Here is a 25,216-nt window from a genome sequence, read left to right as displayed (position 1 = left end):
TGTATGAATTACCGTTTCATTTTTTTAAAAAAAGATTAGTTAATAAACACGAAAGACGACGATATTTTATTTAAATGTATTTATTTTATTGCACCTATTCGGAACTGAAAATATACTATTCTATGCATTTGTTTAGTATTGTTTTAGCGTTATTTGAGCTACTAGGACCGAGAAGCTGTAAAAGGTCGACAGGAAAGGTTCACCACGTGATTGTGAGACCTCCCAGATGTATTTCTACATGTGGAAGTCGTAATATTTTACAAATTGTTTCTAGGTGGACAGTGTAGCCTAATACCTTTATGTAGGTGCGATACACCATGTAGCATAGATCATCACAGATAAACCAAAATCAAATACATTTACGAGTGCATTCGTGTGTCACAGTATATCTACTGATAAGTAGTAGCGCATTCTACAGATTGATATTTGAGACCAGGCAAACGTTCCGAGCCTCTGCAAATGCATCATATCTGATATGTAAACATTTTAAAGTAATTTAATTTAGTCTGACATGTTACTGTTATAAACAGCTTTGCATAGTGTGCATAGTTGCTCATGAGAATTAAATAAAATATCAATCAGGCATACGTTACTTTTAAAATGGAAATTCATATGTTCCATGTCCATTCCATTATAAAATAATGTAATTATAAAATGCACTGTTCATGGGATAAAAGCTTATAGCAAGTTTTCAGAATTTTTAAAAACAATTGTTGTGGTTCGACATGAGGCCAGGCGAGGGTGCTGTTTCTCCTATTTGTCGTTAAAACGACTTTCTTTTCAGTAGCTCACCCTGCTTAGTTTCTGACCTTCTCATTGCCTATGAGTGACAGTATATTAACTGTTTTGACCATCGTCATTATCATCAATAAACTGTGATTCTACAAAGATGGAAAACAGACACCCTGGCATGGAATAAATGTTGTGCCTGTTCTGGGCTCCAGTACCTACCATATTCATAAGCTTTTTGATTTCCTGCCAATCCACAAATTGCAGATATATATTTTTTTACTGGGCCATATCAATAAAATAAATTTAAAAAACAAATCTGCAAGATACAGACTCTGAGTTACATTACTTCAATATGTTTAATGTTGGTTGTGCACCATCCATTTTGGATGGACCAAAAAAACAGCAATCCTGCCAAGTGTATGTGATGGTCGACCACCAAGAAGTAACATGCTTAGGTTTATAATATTCCAGCTGCTTGTACAGTGATTGGGAATTCATAATATCTCTATCATATAGATTTTGTTCTAGTTTTTCCACAATCCTCTTCTAGGTAATTTATTTTCCAACCGAGATTAACAACAAAGCAATGACTATCATGAAAAATTCCTTTTGTTGCTTTTTAGGAATTAGCAGACCACAATGCTGTCATTTATATAACAGCTGCCCAGCCTCTACACAGTGTATGATATCTGGTTTAAATCTTACACACACACACACACACATCAGTTTGATCTTGAAGAGGCTTTCACATTTTGACTGCACTGCCAAGTCTTACATCACAGGTGAACTTAAAGGTAATGCCCCAAAGCAGGAATCCTGACTGGAGGCCTTAGATACTCAAATTTCACATGCTGTGTATTTGACCGGAATTCAGTTGGGACATTTTACTATCAGGAATGCTTACTTAATCTCATTTGAAGCACTGCCAGCTACTTTATCTAAAAGTATTCTTCAGAAGCATTTTGTAAGCATTTAACATGCACACGGATTTTAAACTAGAAGAATTTTACCTCGTAGAATTGCACTCCCACCCACCCCTTGCAATCCCACTGTCCTAAACTGCCCATGGAATAGAGTGGTGCCAAAATAGGATGAAGTGGTAGTAAAATCAATCAGTTGACTGATTGGGGGTGTGTGGGGCGCCAAGCAGCCATTGTGTATCTGCTTCTGCCCAGAGCAGCATGTGGAACCATTTGTCTTTTTACATGTTCCCCCACAGGCAGATAAGGCACCGTAACACAAGGAGGTTTTTTGCGGCGGACTGTCATCACTCGGAGGCCGACCAACTGGACTGTGAAGGATGGGCTCCGTAACACAGCCACAGCGCAATCAAGAGATGCTCAGTCCGTATGGTGATTAGTGGGTAATTGAGCACTGAGTGTTGGGCATACATGGTTAGGAGTGCGCGGTGTAAAGCGGTGAACACAAGGAAACAGGATCAAGAGGCTTGTGTGATGGCGTTGCGGTTTACAGCCGAAATGAAGATCAATGGTCAACGGCCCCACAACCACCAATTTACCACATAAAAAAGTTCTGGGATCTCTCGGTATCTGTGGACTTTCGCCAGTCTGTGGAATGAAAGCAAATGGTCTTAAATTTGAAGAACTTTGCATCTTAAAGGGATAGTGCACTGTCTGGGGGTTGTTGATATTATTTCAATTTTAGTCTGTTTTTGATTGGCCAAGACAATGAGCTCCAAAAAGTAGCTGGTATAGAAATGTAATCATGTTAGCCTCCTGAGGTTGTACACATGTATGGTACGTGATTATTCTTCAAAAAAAAAAACATTTAATCATTTTTTGTTGGAAATATTTCCTATGGCATATACAACCTGAGAATGCTGTAAAACAAGAACTGGCATGACATAAAAACTTATATTTGCGTTTAGAATTGTGGATTAACACAAAAAAATAATCTGTTGATGTTATCCAACCTCTAGAAACATTACTGTACAAACTGCACAAATTCTCTTATCTGAATGAGCTCCAAAGGAGTGAAACACTTCACTCTGGGCCATGCAGGCGCTAATAAATGCTTAGCATTGCACTGTGGTTTATTTACAAGTTATTTGGTTAGAGGCTTAGACTCTACTGTGGTGTTGTTGAGAGGAGTGACCTCATTTGCTCCTGTTTAAAAATCCAGCTGTCTTAACTTATAGAGTTCATAAAAATGTTACATGGGGATCATTTTAATTCATCATACTATCTCCTAAGCAAGTAACTAATGTAATACAATATACCTCTCAGAATTTAGCCCTCTCTCGCCAAAATGCTGTTTGAAAACATATAGTTTTATCAGTTAAGTGCTTCAATAAAGATTTTTATAAAGGAAAAACTAAATCACATAGAGCTGTCACTGACTGGATGAAGTGGTTTGCCTTTCTCTCTTTCTCCCTCTTTCTCTCTCTCTCTCTCTCTCTCTCTCTCTCTCTCTCGGTTGGAAACGATTAATCTGCCACGTGGTGCTTGTACATCTTGAAACCATTTTGGTGAAAGTGGAGAAGAAGGAGACCATGCTCAGCAGGCTTTATTTTGTCCCTGTAATGAAGCCGAGAGGCCTCAGACTTACTGCTGCAGTGGCAATTAAAAGATAAAATTACAATAGGCTGGTCGTGCCTGCCAAAATAACCAGGTATCTCACTGATTGAGCGTGTTTGTGCAGCCTGCAATGATACTGAAATGCACTTAACGAAAGCATTTTCTAGCCAGTTGATCTGATGTAGTTTCCATCGCTTGTCCAGAGACATGTACTCTACTCCACGCTGCTGTTACCATTTAAGAGGAAATCACACACTGGGATCACAATGCACGCTTGAGACATTTCCAAAATGACACAACGAAAATGAATTTCCGTGGCGCTTCATTGGTACCTTTCGCTGTCTGCAAAGTGAAGTGGCTTATTTGGATGTGGAATAGAGTTGGAATTTAGTAACGCTAATGAATTTCAAAATTCACTCATCCCCTGTAATATTCCATTGTAACCAGTTGCCACCATTGTTGCCAGATTGGGCCGATTCCTACCCAATTGGGATATTTTTTTAAATGTTATTGTGCGAGTGAAAATGGCTTTGGTCGGGTTCACAGTTTTCAAATCTGGCAACACTGGCAGCTACTTTTAGATAGTAGTAGATAGCTGGTGATTTTTTCTTCAGTGAAAATGTTTTGTTCATTTAATGTACAGTTCAATCAGTCAAGACAACCCCAGAATAAGCTTTATTTCCCTCTATTTAGTCTCAGTAGGAATTTCTACATTTTCTAATGTTAAAGCAAATTTAGCTAAATAAGCATGGATAAATTAACTGTTAACTGTTATCATCATTTGTTATTGTCTTCCCTTAACCTCCACCCTGCACCCACCTTTCCCAGGGACCACAGACCATAGTAAAAAAAAAATCTGAGAGGACACCAGATTTGGATTATTAAACCATTTTTCCATTCCTTTAAAAAGAAAACTGTAAAAGTTTCTCAAAACCTGGAAATTAAATCTTGTCATATACTGTTCTTGCCTATTGAATGACGTTCAAGTGTTCAGACATGTAAATGATGTCATACTAGATAAATAGCTCAACATGCTAAAATGCTTACTATGAAAAAAGATGAAGTATAAAATTATAATTATAATTACTAATTCGTACCTAACATGAACAAGAACACATTTCAAGAAACTCCTGTCTCAAATATTGTGTATATATACTGAATGGATCTTGAACATTTGATAGATAAAATTAATACAGTTAAATGTAAATGGGACAGTGACAAAAAATTTTTTGTTTTGGCTCTGTACCCCAGCACATTGGATTTGAAATGAAACAGTGAATAACTAGTATTTCAGATACTAGCATTTTTGGTGAGTCAGATTTGTTGGGTTATGAGTAAATATCATCTGAGGTTCAATGGGACGTATGACTCACATAATTCTGAGTAGGGCCAAAGGCTTGTATGTGCTTGCACTTCAGTCCTCCGTCGTGGTGGTTGCGAATTTTGTTTAAAAATTTTTCACAACCAAAAAGCATGTAATAGATTGTCAGCTCCTGGCTCGCCTATGTCAACCACTGTGTCTACACAGAAGTCAGTGGTAAATTCCCTGAACACACCTGAAAGCAACAGCACTCAGAATGAAAGCAGTCTTCTGCAAGTGTGAATGAAGTTCTCTTCTGAACATCCTAAGCGCATTGGTCATGAGCTCGCTGCCACCATTGCTACCGAGTCAAGGGTCTAAAGAACACACGATTAGACCTCTGACATAAATAGGAAGTCCTTCCAAAATTTCCGAAACCGTGTGGCTGCTGCAGAATAAAAACAAAAGCCTGAAATACTGTTAAGATGCAGGTTTTTATTAAATCTGTACATACTAAAATATACAAAAACACTGAACATCTGCCAAACCAGCGGCAACAGACATTAAAAGGATTCTCAGGACAGGTCTTCAGCACCTTTCCAATTTGTGCTTCATGTATGTGGTATCATTCACCATGACGTATACCCCATTCTCATGGACTTTTTCTGCTCTACATGCCCTAGACCAGTCTACAAGGGCCTTTCACACAAACCAGATGGATTATCACCAAAAGGAAATACACTAGGACTGAAATGCACAAAGTGCAACCTCGGCAGATTGAAGTTTTATCTCTGTATCAGACACTCGCACACACACACACGATCGCTGCATGTGCTTTTGAAAGTGATGTAGTCCCACGCATGAAAGAGGCAATGAGATTTGCAAAATCTCCCACAATCATGTTCTGTGTTGAATTTTTCATTTTTGTGTGTGCTTTTATATCTCTCCATCTAACTGCACAGCAGTTTGTAAATGGTTTAAATTTGAAATTTCAAGGTTTTTCGGTAAATGAGGTGGATTATGATAGACAAATGTGGATTTTGTTAGCCCACATCTCTCTCTCTCTCTCTCTCTCTCTCTCTCTTACTCACTCACTCACTCACACACACACACACACACCAACACGCACACACATGAATACTGCTTTTTCTTGATGTAACATCTGCTGTAAAACACAAAAACAAACAAAACTAAACCAGCAGCGCATCTTTAAGTCTGATGTCTTGTAAAGCTCATCCAATCATGATAAACAATGCAATTTACAGTATATTATTGGGGATGCTGGATAAAATACTTCTTTATGAAAGCATTTTGGGCACAAAAAGAATGTATTATTTGATTCCATGAGCCTGCTATACATCTCATGACTTTTTTTTGATTAAGGCCAAAACAACTGATTTAATTTTAAAATAAATTTTCAAAGAATAATTGTGAAAAGGTTGTAACCTTCAAGGCTGCGTAGCCTTTTCAGTAACTGCACTTTGTAAAAATGTAATAGGTATCCTGGATGCCCGAATGAACATGCACACGCAAACACACACAAATCGAGCTGCGCGGAAACGCACACAGAGACCTGACACACCTGATTATACACTCCAGCCCTGGATAACGTGATACCTGAAACACTGTCACACCTCGGACCAACTGATAACAGAAAAGAACACACGTATAGAAAAACACACTGAAAGCATAACGAAAAAAACAACAGATACTCTTGTAATAAGCATTTCATAACTGAACCAGAGAGTTCTGCATCCTGATCTGGCACCGAGTGCTTGGGTAAGAACAACAATACGAAAATAAAAAGCTTTGTTTCATAAACTAAGGTTTTCACGGCCGTTCCATCTTTCATCAGTTCTAGGTTTTAGCCTTTCGGCATTAGAAATGGCGCGACTTCAAGTCTCCATCCTTCGGTATTGTGGCCCACAGGGCTCTTGCCGGGCTGATTCTGTAGAAAGGCTCGACCTTGTAGCTTAGTTAGAGTAGCAACACTGCGCAGCTGAGATGTGAACTGTCCTTGCATCGATCCAGTTGCTTTTACGAGTCTCCAGGAAAGTCAGCGATACGAACATTAACACAGAATTCAAAAACGAAAGAGGATCGAAAGCATTAATGCATAAAGTGGTCACATCAATTTCTGACTATGTACGTTAAAACAGATTTGGTCCTCGGCTATATCATTTTTTATCACTTCGTATTACATATAGATGTATGTTTTTTAATAACAATTCGTGAAACAAATTCACCGTTTTCTAAAATGCGTGACACGATCGTAAATCCAACATAAATTCCACCCTATCACTCTGGTCCGCAAAGAATAAAACCAACTCTGCTGACAACACACTCACCACAAAAGATTGAGATTTCTGAATAAATAAAGCATGATTTGAATTTCCAGATATAAGCCATACCAGCAATCCCTTTTTCTGCTTAGTCACTTCTATACTTTGGTTGACAGTTTTTTTAGAGAGAGAACCAGAATTACACGTAGCAGCCGTTGATGTCAAACTTCTATAATGATGGGGTCGGTAAGAGAAGGGTAGTTGACCTACAGTGCAAAAACATTCTATCCCCGAATCAACACAAACACATATCAAAATATACTCAAGGCATTAGCATTCTTGTCGTGTGTTCCAGTTTGACACCTTATAATTGAACAGAATCCTTTCTAAAAAATATCAATCACCTCAGTATGAGCTAAATAATTTGATATAATGAAATGTAAAAAAAAAAAAGGAAACATCTTTCACCTGATCACTTTTAGAAAAATATGCTATTGAAATTTTAAATGACCTCTTGGATTTGGTCTAAGCTTTTAACCCTGCCCTGGGTTGAAGTGCTGTGCATCACATTTAATCTTACTGAGCACTCCCAAACGCACATAAAATCAGATTTCACCCGAGAAATCAGGCCAAAGAGCTCAGCGATCTATGGCTGGTAGCAAAGGACAGTTTTATATCATAAAGCTGAGAGCCTCACAGAATCTCGGAAATGTGACTGTAGTAAAAATAAAAAAAACCTGAAAACTCAAACGCCTTCCCCCTGATGAACTTTCAAAATGGCGCCACGTCCAGGGGCACCCACGTGGCGGCCCCTTTCTAGTCCGCACGGCGACATACAGTAAGCCCTTCGCGTGCACCAGTCCAGGGCTTGAGCCGTTTAACAAGGTCTCTGTCCAGCAGGCGTCCCGTGCGCCGTCTCCTCCTCCTCCGACACGCGTAGGAAGTCCTCCCGGCCACTAGGGGTCCTCCTCCATGTCGTCGAGGTTGGGAGACATGATGAAGTGCTTGGGGTAGGCCAGGCTGCGCTCGTCGGCGTACTCCTCCCAGCGGGCGTCGTCGCTCTCGTGGGTGATGTAGCGCTCCCCTCGCCTCGTCTCGAACTCCCTGAGGTCCAGCCACGTCTGATAGTCCTGGGGGGAAAGCAGCAGGGGTCGCCAGGTCACCCGCCATGCGCCTCTGAAAAGCCAGGCTATGAAATGTGTCTGTCACAGTGCGCATTACCTGGAGCCAGGGGTGGCTGAGGGACTTATCCACACTGTAGCGTTTCCTCATCTTCACTTGAAGGAGGTTGTTTATTAAGTCCGTCGCTACAGGAGAGAATTGACATAACAGCCTTACTCAGACACGAGGGAAAGCCAACGAGAAGAAATGCACTTTAACCAGACTGAGGCAAACCAGATTTCTGGCTCCGGTACAGAGGCTGACTAAGTCTACATAAAATGTAGCGAAGGACATTATTTCAGTGTGGAACAGCGCAGGTAGCCCGAGTACTACGAAAACACGTGCCAGAAGAGAGAGAGAGAGGGGGGGGGCGGGGGGGAAAGGTGAGTGGAGATTAGCATGTGAAACGATAAAGGTTGAAAATACTTGTGGGGAACTTTCAGTGTGGAGGGGTGGAAGGGCACGGGCTGAAGGGGTGATTCATAGAAACCGCTCGCTGAAGGTCAGGACCACCAATCTGAAACCGCGGTGATCTCACCAAACAGACGCGTAGGTGGTCCGACGGCTGGCCTGCTACAAATCAAAGTCTCGTTTTGAGACGTAGCGTTTAAGTCAGCTCCTCTGCAGCCTCCCCGATATTACTGAGGGTCACCTACACCCTCAGGTTCAGCTGTGTAGAACATATCCTTGCACACTTCTTTTTCCCTCCTTTCCCTCAAAACAATAAATAAAAATAAATCATACATATTGAGGACTGTATATGCTTTGCATATATTACTTGCATATTTCAGGGCAGGCTTTATAAAACCTACACTGTACCCTTTTAGAGGCTCCAACAACTTAAACAATTTTACTGCCCTGTTACATTATTAGGTCGACAATGTAATTTCTGCAATAGAAGGTTCTGGATGGATATTAGCAGAACTATGTAAGGCTGTATGGTTGGCAAAGGCTTGTAGAAGGCAGGATAATATGTGCAGCATGATGGGACTAAATATTTAAATATACTTCTCCCTCACACACAGGCTCACATACATATATTCATTCTCTCTCTCTCAATTTAACTCAATACGCTTTATTGGCATGACAAATTTGCACAATTGTATTGCCAAAGATGATTACCTCTCTCTTTCTCGCTCTGTCTCTATCTCTCTCACTCTATCTATCTCTCTTTATCTCTCTCTATCTCTCTCAATAGCTATCTCTCTCACTCTGTCTATCTCTCTCTTTCTCTCTCTCTATCTCTGTATATCAAATTCAAATGCTTTAGTGGCATGACATATTTTAAAAAATGCTTATTGCCAAAGCGTAGTGATAACAAAAATCAGAGTAAGAATATATAAAAAGCAAGCAGCAACAACAACAGCATAAATGACAGTCACATAACATTGATTAACTATTAAATTAACTACTAAATACTATTAGTCTATTATACTCTATTCATTCAATTTACTATTATGTTCACAATAAATCCTTTTTGGTTAGATATTTACTTACTGTCCCTGAGGTTGTGACAGGCCAAAACACATTTATATTTAGCCCCTAATAGGACTTGCAGCTTCTGTTCATTTGTAAGGGAGTTTTGTTTTGCATGTTTCTTTTTGCACCTTCCTTTTTCCATTGCCAAGGTGTGGTCACTGAGCCTGTACTTGGTCAGGATTTGTCTCTGCTTTGTATCTCTACCAAATTGGTAAAGCAGTGCTGGTCTGAGTTTGGTTAGTGAGTCTCATGATCAGCTGACTGAGGGGACTCTTTTTGGGGTTCAGATCTTGGGTTTTTAGTGCTTGGAGACTTGATTTGACATGCATCCAAAATTTAAAAAATGTTTATTATCAAAGGGTACTGGCCTAATTCTGCCCTGTATGCATTGCTGAGCTAATATTCTGCATGCAAGGCCTCTACAGGATGCTTGTCCTAGTTTAGTCATGAACTGAGTGGACCCCATACTTCACTTCCATATAATCTATCTCTCTCTCTCTCTCTCTCTCACACACTCAGCTAAGCTACCTTCCGATGAGATCTCCTTCCAGGGCGTGGGTGGGTACATGAAGGCGGCGTTCTGGATCTGGTCGTTGATGTCCTCGTCCTCGTTGAAGGGGAAGGTGCCGCTCAGGCTGACGTAGACGATGACGCCCACCGACCACATGTCCAGCGAGCGGTTGTAGCCTTTGCTCCGCAGGACCTCGGGAGCCAGGTAGGCCGGGGTGCCCACCACTGAGCGGCGGAACGACTTCTCCCCGATGATGCGGGCGAAGCCGAAGTCACACAGCTTCACCTGCGCATTCACGAACATGCACGCGGACACACACACACACACACACACACACAGGCACACACAGGCACACACACACACACGAACACACACACGCACACACACACGCACACACACAAACAGGCACGCCAGGTAGGCCACACGTACATACACACACACACAGAGGCATGCACACATACACATACACACACACATGCAGACAAAGACACACAGACACAAAGACATGCACGCACACACATAAAAACATGCACAAAATGAGTGTTATGGAACAGTCACATCTCATGGGGATGAATACTCTAACATGGAGAAATAACAACACCTATTCATGGGGAATGTGACTTCATTTAAGTGGCCAGCAGGTTCTCAGCACCTGATGCACAATACATCTAGACCCCCTGTCTAAAGTACAACTTGTAATGAGGTTATTGAGCTTTGAGGAGCAATAAACCCTAAAACCACAGGGGCTTCTGAAACAGGAGGCAGCCTGGCCTAGGGTGGCTTCAGCCTTGTGCATTCAGCTGTGCTCTGATATTTACCTGTGGAAAGGGCTCAGCTGAAGCTAGCAGCACGTTCTCAGGCTTCAGATCACAGTGGACAATGTTCTTAAAATGGAGGTGTCTCAAAGCCACCAGGATCTGTGGGAACGAAGCATACATCAATGGAACCATTTCCATTTGGCCTTTAAGACTTCAGGAGTCAACATTTGAGTCACACATAATAAACTGCGTATGTGATTTTGAGGTTACTGTACCACATTTTTTAAGAATCTATGCCTAAGATAAAAAGATACAATTGTCTAAACTCCATGTGTGTCTGAATGACACATTACAGGGTGCATTTATTACAAATGTATTACATAAAAACAATATGACCACGATTCAATCAACACATGTACTTAACATTGACTTTTTTCTTCATAAACACAGTTTGTCAAGAAGCCGTGGGCAAGAAGGTGGGGCCGTGGGCGAGAAAGGCGGGGCCGTGGGCGAGAAAGGTGGGGCCGTGGGCGAGAAGGCGGGGCCGTGGGTGAGAAAGGCGGGGCCGTGGGCGAGAAGGCGAGGCCGTGGGCGAGAAGGCGGGGCCGTGGGCGAGAAGGCGGGCCCCTGGGCGCAGCGCCTGATCAGCCTAGCGTGAGGGGCGGCTCTGGCTCTCCTTCTCCGCCATGTGCCAGTGATTTTTCCCTGAGGGGCCCCGATGTGTGGCGGGATTCAAGAACTCAGCCCGTAAACCACATCAGGGCTGTGGCACAGAAGCAGCTAATCCAGGCCCAGTGGAGGGCTTGTGTACTCCGATGAGGTTTCTTTCTATAAATCACCCTGCCAACCGCCATGCCATCAAACTCCGGGCTGGAACTGCCAGAGAGCAAGCAGGTCCCATCTTTGACATGATCCAGCCCAGAGGCCCATAAACAAACCCTCAAACCATATAAATAAATACAGATCTCTGGCAAATGTAAGTCAACCATCAACATAACGAGACGCGCACAGCAAGCACACATGCGCAAATGCATACACACACACGCAAAACGAAACCTCAAGACTCAAAATGAAATGGACATGTATATACAGCGCATGCACTCAATCAATCACTCATGCACACACACACACAATGAAACCTCAAGACACTCAAAATGAAATGGACATGTATATACAGCGCATGCACTCAATCAATCACTCACGCGCACACATACACAATGAAACCTCAAGACACTCAAAATGAAATGCACACATGTACTGTATATACAGCTCATGCACACGCACACACACAAATACACATACATACAAACACGCAAACACAAAACACATGCACACACACACATACACAAACGCACATATGCATACACACACACACACACACCCACACGCACACGCACACGTACACGCACACGCACACACACACACTCACCTGTGTGACCAGGAACTTGGTGAGGCGTTCCGGGAGCTTGCTCTTCTCGCTCGACAGGATCATCTCCAGCATGTCGCCGTGCAGCTTCTCCATGACAACGAAGACGCGCTCCGGAGTCTCGAACATGCACTCCAGGTTCACGATTCCAGGGTGGTGAAGGTTCTGCTCAGGAGAATTTGGGAGAAGACACTGTCACTGTCATTTACTCCTTTCACACATTCACTGGTTACTAAGGCTCTCCCTACCATCCAGTAGCCACAGGATAATCCAAAAACAACAGTACAGCTACCATTCACTGAATATCCATGTCTATGGACATAGCCTTGTATTACAGCTAAGATGGTAAAAATACATATTCATGAGAGGCTCACTGAACAAAGCACACATCCCCCCATGGTTCTGCAGGTGTTTCAAAGTCTCCGCCAGGCTCCATACCTGGAGAATGGCCACCTCGTTCCTCAGCTGGCTCTCCTGCTTGGTGGGGAAGCGCATTTTGTCGATGACTTTGATGGCAACGTCCCTTCCCGTTTTCCTGTGTTTCCCTTTAAAGAAGTGGAAGAGACGTACAGTGGGACATTGCAAACAGTCCATTTTGTGTGTTTTCAACAAGGACGAGAGTGCTAACAAAACAGGCTGACTACCCACACACTGATCCCTTCGGTACCTCTGTACACAAAAAAGCAGTTCATCTGATCCCATTAAACCCATTACAATGTGTTTTAACGTTTTCATCCCAATTTATCTTCATTCCTCAAATCTGAATGCTGTAATTGCAGGCTCGTCACATGGTTGCAACATCCTCTGTCAGTTTCAAAGGGCAAATACCAGCATGCTCATCGTGCCAGCACGCCCTGAATCCCATGAAATCGTCCCCCCATTTATTTTCACTCCGTGATTGACAGGTTGAGCTGCGCAGTTATTGCCCCGGAGGGCCGCAGAGCAAACACAGCTGGGGCAAGTAGCTTGCAAGCAACCAATCAACCAGGAATGCCCTGGTGACAGAAACCCTCCCTAATTCAACGGCGCCCTGTGCAGTAACACATTCAGTATTCCAGTATTGCACCGATGGACAAACAACTTCCGCTTTATTTGGATAGGGTACCTGGGAGCACCACAGGTCAACAGGAGCTCTACAGCCATGTCCATATGGTAGAACCTACCTCCATACACAATTCCAAACTGTCCCGAACCCAGGACCTCATCAGCAAAGATCTGGTAGACTGAGCTAATATCCTAAAACCAGGAAATAAATGCATACTTAGCAAGTAAGTTCATACTAGAGAGCTACTAACATCACAACACTGAAAAAAAAACACCTAACGCTAATCTGTATCTATTTAATTAGTACAGTAACACAAACATTTTTGCGGTTGTGCAAGTAGGGCCATAAATGGATAAAGAATGCTGTCTATGTGGCTTGCATTGGAGATACTCATTTGACAATATGATAAACCACAGGGAAATCCAATATTTAGGAACAAGGAGTGCTGGGAAATGTAGTCAAACTCACCACATTCTCCTTCACCTGGGAGTTGGACACAGATATACTGATGGACAGCTCGTCTGTTGGAAAGAGTACAGAAAAACAAACACAGGCTCAGAGTTTATGCCGGGGAATACAAGTGTCAGACGTCCCTTAAATTAGAGTGGGCCATATATACCTTATACAGCAGAACTCTACATTTTCCTTCCTCTAGACCTCACAAATTGAATTTTCCCTTTGCACATACCAATGTGTGGCTTCAAGGCCAGTTGCAACAAAAAGGCAAATACAGGTTTTTATAAACTGCATTATTTTCTAACACATAGAAAAAGTGAGTGCAGTAAAGGTTGGGAAGCCCACTGTGTCTTTGACAGTAACCACACAGCAGATGAACACCAGTCATTGTGATATGTCCCAGTCACAACAGGACTGTTAGTCCCTGTTACAACAGCAATGTTGATATTTAGACAGACCGTCAGAATAGAAGAGAATGGAGCGCAGCTATATTCTCGCTCTGAAGGTTGTCATGGAAATAAACAAGTCAGAAGAAAAACAAAATGTTGCTGTTTTTCTGAAATGCACAGAGCCGAAGACTCCATAAACTGCGGTGGACTGATGTTAGAAACACCAAAGAATTCATTGGAACCGTACAAGGACATAAAACAATGTCCAGATCTGGGTGAACAGAGGTGATTTTGTATGAGCAGTAATGTAAAAAAAAATGTAAGGTAGCAAAAATTAGTCAGAAAGTATTGAAAAAAAACGTTAAAAAAACTGTCCAAATTATTGAGAGAACTACCGTTTTCTGTTTTTAAAATCACCTCCAAAGAGGCTGGCTTCACAAAGAGAGTTATTTTCTGTATTGCACGGACGACCTTCAAATCAAAGACCTTCTGACGTACAGAAACTGGAATCATCTGGTTCCCCTCACCGTGCACAGGAGAGGAGAGAAGAGAAGAAAGAGGAGGAGAGGAGAGGAGAGAAGAGGACAGGAGAGGAGAGGAGAGGAGAGGGAGGAAAAAAGAGGAGAGGAGAGGAGAGAAGGAGATGAGGGGGGGGTAAATTGAATTCAGAAGGGCACCAGCTGAAGGGCTCACCCTGCTTTTGATTTTTAGCCACTCCCATCTTTATATTTTATATTTTTAAAGGATTCATTCATACAAATGAAAACCTCAGTTGATAACATGCACTTAACCAGGAGCTTGTGTTTACAGTGTCGCCAGGATATTTCGGCTGTGGGGCAAAAATTCTCTAATCCTGTTGCTCGCGAACAATTTGCCTGATGTGCAGTTATGATATTAGAAGCAAGGGCTGTTGAGTAGAAAAATGCAAAATTAAAATGGGAATCAGCAAATCCCCTTGAACCTGACGCAATTTAATTTGCTAGTTGTATGATAGTGTGGGGTTACTTTGGCATTAGTGCGGGCCTGAACATAAGCTGCTACTGCATCTACATCACTCAGGACAGCTCAAAGGAGAGGTATCTCTGCCTAAACCAGGTCTTTCACCATTCTTCATCCGTTCTTCTACATTTTTCTAGTCTCCCACATTTAAGGTCTGGAACCCTTTACAGCCAGTACAACCATTAATAATGTACTGGCTATTATACACAAATTCTGAATATATTTTGTTCTCATTCTATTCAGATAATGGAAAACCACTTCTATAGACCTGCAACTTTATAATAATAAAAATTTGCAATAAAAAAAGAGTTGCCAAAAGTACTCAATAGCAACTGGGAAGGAGTTTTCCATTGTACACCACAGGTTTCTTCCTGAATTCGCTTTCACAACATAAAAAAATAGAGAGGTGGAGAGTACAGCAAATAAAGTAGTCCATCTCCTTACAGACTGCTTTAGTGGGTTATAACATGTTTACCAGCAAAAAAACAAAATGAATGCTTTGAAGAGAAGAGGTTTTTTTGGAATATTAAAAAAAAAATTATAAGTCACTATTCAAGAACTCCATTGCTTTCAATTACCATCAGCATCAGAATGTTCACTTAAGAAGTTCGGTTCAGTTAAGTTTGTGATCTTACACCTTAAATGGTTAAAATGGCAATCAGAAAATCCCCCTTAAATCTGCCACATTTGCGAGGTGACTCCTTACAACCTGTGCTTCAGGCGGTTCAAACAGCTAGTTCTGAAACTAGGAGACGGGGAGTACTCACTGTGGTCCCTGCCCTGTCCCGCGGCGGTGCAGACGCTGGGCTGCGGGGTGACGGGCATCAGCGCCTGGCGGATGGCCTTCTCCCAGCCCTGGGCCACCTCCAGGCCCACCCCCGAGGCGGCCAGCGCCGGGTTGTGGTGGTTGCCGCCGGTGTTCTCGCCGACGTAGTAGACCATGGTGTCGGTGATGATCTCGAAGCAGTGCGGGTTCCCGCCCAGCGCCAGGCTGCTGAAGTCCCGCGCCGGGTCCACCTGCAGGATCTCCGAGAGCGGGATCTCCTGCGGCAAAAGGGGTGGGGTCACGTCATGGTCACCCGCGCGGGTCGGCCCTCCAAAAAAAACCGAGTTCGGTACAGGATGGGGGCTCCCTTTATATAATCTCTCAAATGACCTCTGTACTCTGAGCCTCAGACTTCCCCCGCCGCCCCCCCCCCTTTCCTCTACAGTGCTCTCTCCGCCCCCCCCCCCCCTCCGCAGCGCGTGAGCCGTGGTCGGCCTCCCTCTGGCTCGGCTGAAGGGCCTCTGAGGAGAGGAGTGAGGCACGGGGGTTCCCGAGCGCTCCTTTAAGAGCTCTGCCTTCGCCTCGGCCGCACGGTCGAACACGCCCACCAAGAAAGAGAAAAGAAAAAAAGAAACCGCACGAGAAGGAAACAGCAGCCGCCGGGCCAATAGGCACTCAGCCAGCCAGCCGGCCAGCCAGCCAGCGCCTGCCGACGGTGTCAGACAGAAGGGCTGCGGTCGCCTTCACCGATCGCTACGGCGACGGGCGCGCGCTGATCACAGGCCGGGACGCGAAACACCACCCGCGATCCGCGTACGGGTCCGGACCCGTGGCCTGAGCCAGACGGAGACAAGTCTCGGAGGGGAGGGGGTGGGGGTGGGGGTGGGGGTGGGGGGCGGGGGCACAGAGGCACAGAGGAGAAGCCCCCAGGCCCCTGTCACAGAGGCAGAGGAAACCACAAGTACAGGGCTCTGCTACCGTGCAAAGACATGATGAAAAGAAAGAGGAGAAGAAAGACAGCCTTGCAGCGGGGGGGGGGGGGGAGAGAGGGAGGTAAAACGCCCCACACCCATCGGCCCTAATTCGTAAAGCCACTAAATGATGGCTATTTATTCAGGACGGTCTACTTTTCAAGCTCGCCACAAGGCCTGCCTTTGAATGTCAGATGACATCATCTAGACACTTAATTGCAAGTTACAGTACAAGAGAGGGTAGAGAGGACAGACACCATCACAGAGGATTACTCCAAAACCCTCTTTAGGCAAGGCATTGACTGATCGTACTCTCAATCAGTCTCAGTGACAATGGACTTATCCAAATCCATGCAAAAAGAAGTAGCGTCAAAATAAATAACCACAGACATCTGTGGTGTAGAAAAAACACAACAGAAAAGAATAGTATAGAGAAGGCCCCATTAGTAATATTCAACAAAATTCACTGACAGCTAAGCCTCCAATAAGCATTTCCATATAATTGCATGTCCACAGAAAAAAATTCCTTACGAAAAACTAAATCCCAAAAATACTACCCACTGTCTCTGTCGTAATTGGGAGTAAGGAGATTCCCACTATGTCTTACAGAAGACAATAGTGTTGTGTAAAAAGTACCAGAGAACTGGGATACTGTTTGCAAGGGGCCCACACATACAAGGGATCCTCCACACTCTCATTCACTCATCATAGCAAATGAAACCTGATGATCTCTTCCCTGCTGTTATAAAGACCTACAGTGAACTGTACAGGATACCCATATACGCAGTTACACATAACACAAGCTACACATCGGTACAGACCACACTGCATCAGACGCGTAAAACGATGAATTTGGGCAATACGAACACGATAATTACTATTGCGCAAACACTGTAACAGTCAAATCACTATAATGTAAAAAGCATGTACACGTTTGTAGGCAAAGGTCTCTTCTGAATGGGACTGCACAGGCAACACACTGTCCTGAACAAACACTGTTTCCTGCTCGAACAAATGCGCTATCCGGCACGAACAAACACGTGGAAATATGCAAATACTTCATCGTACGTGAACAAACACACCGTCCGGTACAAAAAACCACACGGGCCAACATGTACACGCTGGGTTTCTTGAATGCAGACCGCTCCCAGATGACAGACACACAGAAAGCAGATTTTACAAAGCGATGGTGGTACATGTTATGCCGGAGTAATGACATACATCTCAAACTGCAGTACACACTGACATGACCAGTTATGTTAACAGGTGTTAAAGATATTGTATTCAGAGAGCAACTATGTCAAAACCAGTTAAAGCACATTCACGTACATGGAAAGGATACACTAATAAAATTATACCACACAAAAATACATTTAATTTTTCCCCTAAAATTCATGCGATTCTCGTCTGCTCACAGACAACAAAACCAAATACACTGCTTGACATTTTAGCAAATAGCCTCCTAAACGCTGGAGTTTCCTCTGACAAAACTGGCTGTCAGACAAAAATAATCTATTCACTGACAAAAAAACCTTTCACCCTCACATACAGGATTACAATTCACAGAATTGTCAGTGAAAGTGAAACCAACCAATGGCATTTCGGGGATTTTTAAAAATCTGGTGTCAGTGACCACACTGTTGCCATGTCCCCAGAGACGTTACAGTAAAAGCCCAGCTCACCGCCCCCCCCCCGCCCCCCCGATTCAGTCATCGTGCCATTGACACATCGAGTGGGCGGCCAATTAGAATGACCTTTTCTGCTATTCCACTGATTACAATAAGAAAATCACCCTGAAAACCAAAAGTGTCACGCACTAAAAAACAAAAAAAAAACATCATTTTAATCTCTATTAAAACGAACGCGCTCGGGCACAAACCTATCACCTACGCCAAGAGAGAGGCGGTGGAGTGACTGTGCTTTTCCGGTGAGGTTTCTTGGGGCTCTGACAGAAGCTTGTGTCTCACCTTGTAGTACTTGGCACCCGTGTCATTCTGAAACAAGGTCAGGCTCTTGCTGTCCAGTCTCCAGTAATGTCTCTTCCTCTGGAAATGAGAGACGAACACAGAGAGTCACTCCATCACTGTGCATCACTCCAGACCCAGACAGGAGCACAGTGTACATCCTGACTGCTTTAAATTATTCAAACCTACAGAACCAAGAGCAACGACAACATGTAAGGGTGCTGGTGCTGTCGTGTACTAACTAGTGCTATGTTCTAACCACAACACCTCATGTACACGTTCAGAAGAAAGGGCTCCAAAAGGCTCCTCTGTCTCTCCATAGAGGAACCCTACTAAGCTCAAGTGTTCCCTGTTAGGTTAAATGTTTCAATCTGGGAGTCTTCACACTTTTCACACCTACCATAGAGGGTTCCATAAAGAACTAAAAAGGGTTCCCCAATGGAAACAAGCCAAAGAACCATTTTTTTCTGAGAGAACCCTGCAAGATTTTTAAGCTAATGGCGTCTGTCTAATGGTCCAGCACTTAATGTTGAGCGCTGGACTTTGTCACAAGGACCCAATTAGGTTTTAGACTAAGGGCACTTCCTCATGTACCCCACTGGGCCAGGCTCTTACCAGGTTGTCTCTGTTGGTGTAGTGCACCATCCAGCCCTCGCGCACCATGGTGGAGCTCTTCCTCTTAGTGTGCTTGATGGACTGAACCACTCTCATCAGGGGGATGTTACTGCTGGTGCAGGGACTGGAGACAGGAGACATCGCGCAAACACGCTAATCAGAACACACGCCAGGGGGCCGTTACTGTCGACGGTGTGGCCAGAGACAAAACGAAGGAAACGCCCCATAAAGGCACAGTGAAACACACCTGTTTCAGATTGCACATGCTATCGAGGTGTAAAGGAAGTCGAAAGCAGCAAAGTCATTCGCACTCTTTGAACAGACGGTCAACAGGGAAGTGAGACTATAACCGACTATAACAGAAGGCCTTCTGTCACAAGCACGGCCCCATGCTACCTGATGGCTTTGCTGGTCTCCTCATCCTTCTCTCCATCCATGAAGGAGGGATCCATGAAGAATCCCTCGGGAGGGGAGGCCTCCTCAGACTGCTGACTGCTGTCCACCTCCATGGTGACGTCCAAGTCGGGGCCCGGGCTGGCCGGTTCTGAGGAGAGAGGGGACAACCGACGTCTGATTGGGCGATTAGGCCTGGCTCCAGGTTGGCTTCCCAACTGATCCCAAAGGTGCATGATGGGGGTTGAGGTCAGGGCTGTGTGCAGGCCAGTCACACACAATCTTGACAAAACCATTTCTATACGGACCTCGTTGTGTGCCAGGGGGTACTGTCATGCTGAAAGAGGGAAGTGCCTTCCCCAAACTGTTGCCTCATTGCATTAAAATGAGCCCTCATTGCAACTAAGGGGCCAAACCATAAAAAAACAGCCCCAGACCAAGGGGTCGACATACTTTTGGTCGTATAGTGTAGCTGCAAGAATGAATCACAGATGGGACAGTGCTATTGAGCAAAACCTACACAACCTGAACCGCTTCAGTAAAGACCTGTTATGTAAGGGGTGGAATGTGTGAAATGGCAAGAATATAAGTGCCACTGGATATGGGCGCCTATTTATCAAATCAACACCGTAATGCTATGTCACTGTGTTCTGTGATGTTCTAGCTCTTATACACCCTCCTGGGCTCTGCATCCCTCAATGACTACTTCAGGATTCTCAACTGAATTTAATGAGCACAACCTTTTGCATACTGAGCATAGGACAATGGATGAAACCCCAGGACAGCGTGTATACATTCACATTTTAGGCATTTAGCTGATGCTCTTTTCCAGAGCAACTTACAATTAGTCCACAAAAAAAGTCCTGCAAAGATCTGCAAATCAGTAATATTTCAAGTAGCAATTAATGAAAATACATCCTTTGTCACTAAAATTTACTTGTGGAAGGAAATATGGAGAGGCCTTTTTTATTGCGGTTGAGAAATATAGGATAGACAGAAAGAAGTGGAAGAGAGGAATAGGAATCAGGGTGGAGTAGTGGAGGAACAGTCAATAATAAAAAATGCCAATAATAAGCATTTTAAAAGCCACCTACCTCCGTTGAAAACTACCTCGCCGAGACAATCCCTTGGTACCTTTGACGCACATCGCTTGTGGCAATTAAATTTACAATCTGAAATCAAAGGAGAAAAAGCAATTTCAAGTGATTCTGTATCTGGTGATCACATTGATATGTGGCATCAGGGCTAAAGAAGATACTGAAGTCTCCTCCCCTCCTCTCAGTATGACCAATAAACAGTGCAAAAATGAGATAACTAATGTTACAGCTTCCATTTTACAAGAGCAATTTATTATATCATAGTGACAATACGTCTCTGAAATACACACTCATAATGCAGAAAATCCTGTATGTGCTGTATATAAACAAATACGATGTGCACATTAAAGTGGTGCTCTACACTAAACATGGTCACAATCACAAACATTTGAAATGAACTTAAATTAACCATAACAACCAGACTCTGATCACTAATACGGCTGACCATACACGCGAAGGAGTTCCACCTCCTCAAAATTCAGGGAATGAAAAACTAATTTTGAAAGGATATTTCTTAAGTCGGACAATCTACCTTTAACCTGAATTTTCAATGGCATCTCGTAACTTGCTAAAATAATGTTAATTATTTTACTGTACAATTATTTGTACAATTATTACTGTACAAATCTTATCATCTCTGATCAGTCTGAAAAACACTTTTCTCTAACAATTTTCTGCAGTTTCTACAACACAGTACTGCAATGTGAAGCACATACACAGAAAGCGTCAACTTAGCAAATGCAACACATGCATTAATTGGACACCAAATCAAAATTTAACTCCTCAGAGCAGAAGCTACCGTGAGTCTAGTGTGTCTGTACGTATGTTCTGGTAGTCCTTCCACTCTAGACGCCGCGTACGAGATGACAGTTTCACTTTTGGTTCCCTTGCCATTTCATGTCTATGGCGCCCCCTACTGGTTCACGAGCGTCAACGCTCCCACCGAAAACCAGAAAGTGCTTGGGGAAGCAGGGGAGGGGGGTCCTTACCTTTGCACTGCATGCCCTGCCGAAACAGACCCTTGAGCAGGCGCTTGCAGTACTGGCAGATGGTGGGACGGGTGTAGGAGTGCACGGCGAAGGTGTGGGGCACTTTGACCCGGCCCAACACCATCTTTTCCATCCAGATGGGCCGGCCGCTCCAGGACGGGATCCGCTTCCCGGGCTCCTGGTGGGAACGTTGCTGCGGAGACACGAGGGGGTGACATCACAGTCAAAGATGGAGGGGGGGGGGGGGGAGTGGGGAACTGCATCACAACTAAGGACATGGTGGCTAATGGGTAGTCACTCGCGACAATAATGACCCCAAGCTGTGCTCGACACAGCCTCAGACAATCGCAGCGGTAAAATAAAGGGTCAGAGCTTAGATGTGTGAAAAGCAGGAAGTTACAGAAGAAAGACCACTAAGCTCAGATATTGAACAGACGTAACCGCTTAACTGTAATTTTATTGAATCGCATCAAGTAAAGTCTTGTATTGTTATATATATTATGGGTATAACTGGGTTAAAAATATGACTGCAACCCCGTAGTTTGATAGAAAAAGGCAGGAGTTTCTCCAAAATAGCCTACGGGGAAATCCAGTGCACTGAATGTCATATTGGTTTCTGCTACACCTGGCTCGTCCTGCCTTTCCAGTTCCTACATATACTCTAGGAGAAAGTCATGGGTGGGGTCCTCACCTCCTCCAGAGCCACCACCACATGCTCGATGGGGGCGGGGCGAGGGATGGACAGAGAGGGTCCTGGGAGGGACACGTTGGACAGGCGCCTCTTCCGCACCCCGCTGCAGTTGTTGGGGATCTTAAAAGCGCAGCGCTTGTGGTAGTTTAGTCCGCATCCTGTGGGCACAATGGCATAGGATAAGTCCACAGGTTCAGAGGGTCACCTCCACAGTAAAACCTAAAGCATCTTGCCAGCCATAGATCTTTTAGGCAATTATGTAAGCAATTATGATGAACCCTGAAGAATTGGGAAAAAACTATATATTGTGGTAAATCTCACTGTCAACAGTGTTTGTTGCACTGTTCATCTCAACTAGGCCGTGAGAGGTATAATTTCCATTATTTTCTGATGAACTTGTAAACATGACAATAAAAATGGACTTGACACCCCTCATGAACCTGTCACATCTGAATATAATGTAAGATAAACAAGAACTAGGGTCAACACATAACATGTTTTAAATAATCAGAGTACAGACAGACAGACAGCATGTTTCCTGAACACCTTCTGAATGCTCCTATCAGGTGGCTAATTATACCACAATCAATTCACGCCTCTATTCAAGAAGATCTCACCTTCTAAGTTCCCATTTTTGAAACATCAATAAGTTTTTAAGTGGAAATTAGGTCTTAGGGTAGGAGACATCCCACAATGCCCTTCCTACCTTCGCATTTGAGGCCCTGGCGCACCAGGCCCCAGAGCATCTCCCCGCAGTCATCGCAGAAGGCGGGGGCTTTGTAGGAGTGAACGTACAGGGTGTGGGGCCGGATCTGGAAGTCCTCGACAGTGGCGAGAGCTGGAAGTCAAACACAAAACTTTTAATGAAAACCAAAACGAAACATGCAGATCAAAACGAAACATGCAGATCCAAACGCACGGGAAAGAAAATGAACACAAAACGAAACTGAATCGTATAGAAGGACGGACTCACTCAACGGACGGCATACTCAACCGACATACTCAGGCGTTCAATATCAAAAACAATGATAATAATCTATCTGAACCCTCAAAATAATGCTAAATAATGCATTATGACTTCAGCCTAAAAGCTTGGCCTTTATTGTAAAGCTTTGAATGTCCTATACATGAATTAAAAGGCAGATTAGTCCAGCAGTAAAGAGGACATAATTTACATGTTAAATGAAGCTCACAGTTAAACAGTTCAATCCAATTCCATGATGGCTGCTTTTCATCACTTCAGGGGAATATAAAAATCCACTAATACGGACCGATTCAATTGCTGAAACGGGCTAATGTAAGCACTTTCAATAGCCTTTCACACGACCGGTTAATCCATCACAACACTGATTAAAGTGCAGGTGACGCAACTACAGCCAGCGTCTCACACTTTTGATGGCAGCTTCAAGTTACCAGGCCGCTGCCTCAAGACGGCACTTTAGTGTGTGTGTGAGTGTGTGTGAGTGACAGAGTACTTGTGTATATGTTTGTGTGTGTCTGTCTTTTATGGTTGTGTATGTATATGCATCTGTATATGCCTATGTGTGTTTATATATGTGTGCATATGCACGTCTTTGTGAATGTCTATCTTTGTGTGTGTTTGCATGCCTGCATGTGAGTGTGTGTGTGTGTGTGTGTATATGTGTGCCTGTGTCTTTGTGTGTGGGTGCATGCATGTGTGCGTTCCTGTGAGTATGCGTGTGTGTGTATGTGTTTGTGTCCGTGCCTATGTATCTTTGTGTGTGTGTGTGTGTGTATGTCCTTGTGCCTGTGTGTCTTTGTGTGTGTGTCTGTGCATGTGTGCGTTTGTGTGTGCGTGTGTGTCTTTGTGCCTGTGTCTCTTTGCGTGTGTGTGTGCTTTCATGTGTGCGTTCATGTGTGTGTGTGTGTGTGCACCTTCACACATCTGCCGCTGCTGCGCCCAGCTACCAGCGCAGGTCCAGCTGCAGAGCAGATGACCGCCGCCTCGCTCGCCCCCGAATGTTTGCGTTACAGTCGGGAGAGAGAGAGAGAGAGAGAGAGAGACGCCCGGGACGAGGACACGGCCCCGCTCGCGCTCTCGGCGAGGGAGGGGATGACATCATCGCCGCGCCACACGTGTAATTACAGCAGGCGAGCGCAGCGCAAAGCAGTCGCCCTCAGCTCTGTGACAGGCAGGCAGACTGCATGGAGCCAGGGCCGCACTCTCACACACAAAGGGAAGAGTTTCAGTAACTGAAGTAGCATGACCCACTGTGTGAGAAACGTTAGACTACAGTGCACCTGACGTACGTCACACTATCTGAGTGAGGAACCCAATTACAGGCGTAATTAGATCACTAATTAGAAGTAATTAAGACAGTGAGACGACAGCGACAAGATGTAGCGCTGGTATACATGCCCTCAGTCAGACACAGAGGAGGCAAATAAACGCTTAAAAAAATAAAACAAATTCTCTACCAGCGTAATTATGGATTTGAAACTGGGAATCAGCTACCAAAACTGAATGAGTATAGCGCTCTTCAACCTGCCTTTGTAACTTCAAATAAAAGTTCACTTCTTTTTAAAGAAAAACATAAATATAAAGTCAGACCATAGGAGTCATGTTAACTTTAAATTACACGATCCAAAATTCAATTCAGATAAAGGGGCATTTTCCTCAGTACGTCAAAGGAA

At 43.9% G+C, this 25,216-nt stretch overlaps 1 protein-coding gene across 3 annotated transcripts in view; it reads right to left on the bottom strand.

Annotated features, from left to right (window-relative positions):
• Nucleotides 1-5,044: 5,044 nt before the first annotated feature.
• The window catches only part of LOC118229735 (serine/threonine-protein kinase D3), a 58,229-nt gene continuing 38,057 nt past the window's right edge, over nucleotides 5,045-25,216 (bottom strand). For all 3 annotated transcript variants that reach the window (XM_035422032.1, XM_035422033.1, XM_035422034.1), the window contains 16 exons: nucleotides 23,268-23,399; nucleotides 22,562-22,719; nucleotides 21,871-22,063; nucleotides 20,879-20,956; nucleotides 19,788-19,935; nucleotides 19,392-19,515; nucleotides 18,780-18,857; nucleotides 15,843-16,119; nucleotides 13,700-13,752; nucleotides 13,350-13,422; nucleotides 12,625-12,731; nucleotides 12,190-12,351; nucleotides 10,821-10,919; nucleotides 10,020-10,287; nucleotides 8,073-8,158; nucleotides 5,045-7,981 (listed from right to left, as the gene is read on the bottom strand). In XM_035422032.1, the coding sequence (XP_035277923.1) occupies nucleotides 7,808-7,981; nucleotides 8,073-8,158; nucleotides 10,020-10,287; nucleotides 10,821-10,919; nucleotides 12,190-12,351; nucleotides 12,625-12,731; nucleotides 13,350-13,422; nucleotides 13,700-13,752; nucleotides 15,843-16,119; nucleotides 18,780-18,857; nucleotides 19,392-19,515; nucleotides 19,788-19,935; nucleotides 20,879-20,956; nucleotides 21,871-22,063; nucleotides 22,562-22,719; nucleotides 23,268-23,399 (2,210 nt within the window). In that variant the 3' untranslated portion in view covers nucleotides 5,045-7,807. The remainder of the gene's footprint in view (nucleotides 7,982-8,072; nucleotides 8,159-10,019; nucleotides 10,288-10,820; nucleotides 10,920-12,189; nucleotides 12,352-12,624; nucleotides 12,732-13,349; nucleotides 13,423-13,699; nucleotides 13,753-15,842; nucleotides 16,120-18,779; nucleotides 18,858-19,391; nucleotides 19,516-19,787; nucleotides 19,936-20,878; nucleotides 20,957-21,870; nucleotides 22,064-22,561; nucleotides 22,720-23,267; nucleotides 23,400-25,216) is intronic.

This window comes from Anguilla anguilla, chromosome 6 (genome assembly GCF_013347855.1).
Source record: "Anguilla anguilla isolate fAngAng1 chromosome 6, fAngAng1.pri, whole genome shotgun sequence".
Classification (NCBI taxonomy): Eukaryota; Metazoa; Chordata; class Actinopteri; order Anguilliformes; family Anguillidae; genus Anguilla; species Anguilla anguilla.
The sequence above is the reverse complement of the archived record's forward strand: the minus strand, read 5'-3'. Positions and strand labels throughout refer to the sequence as shown.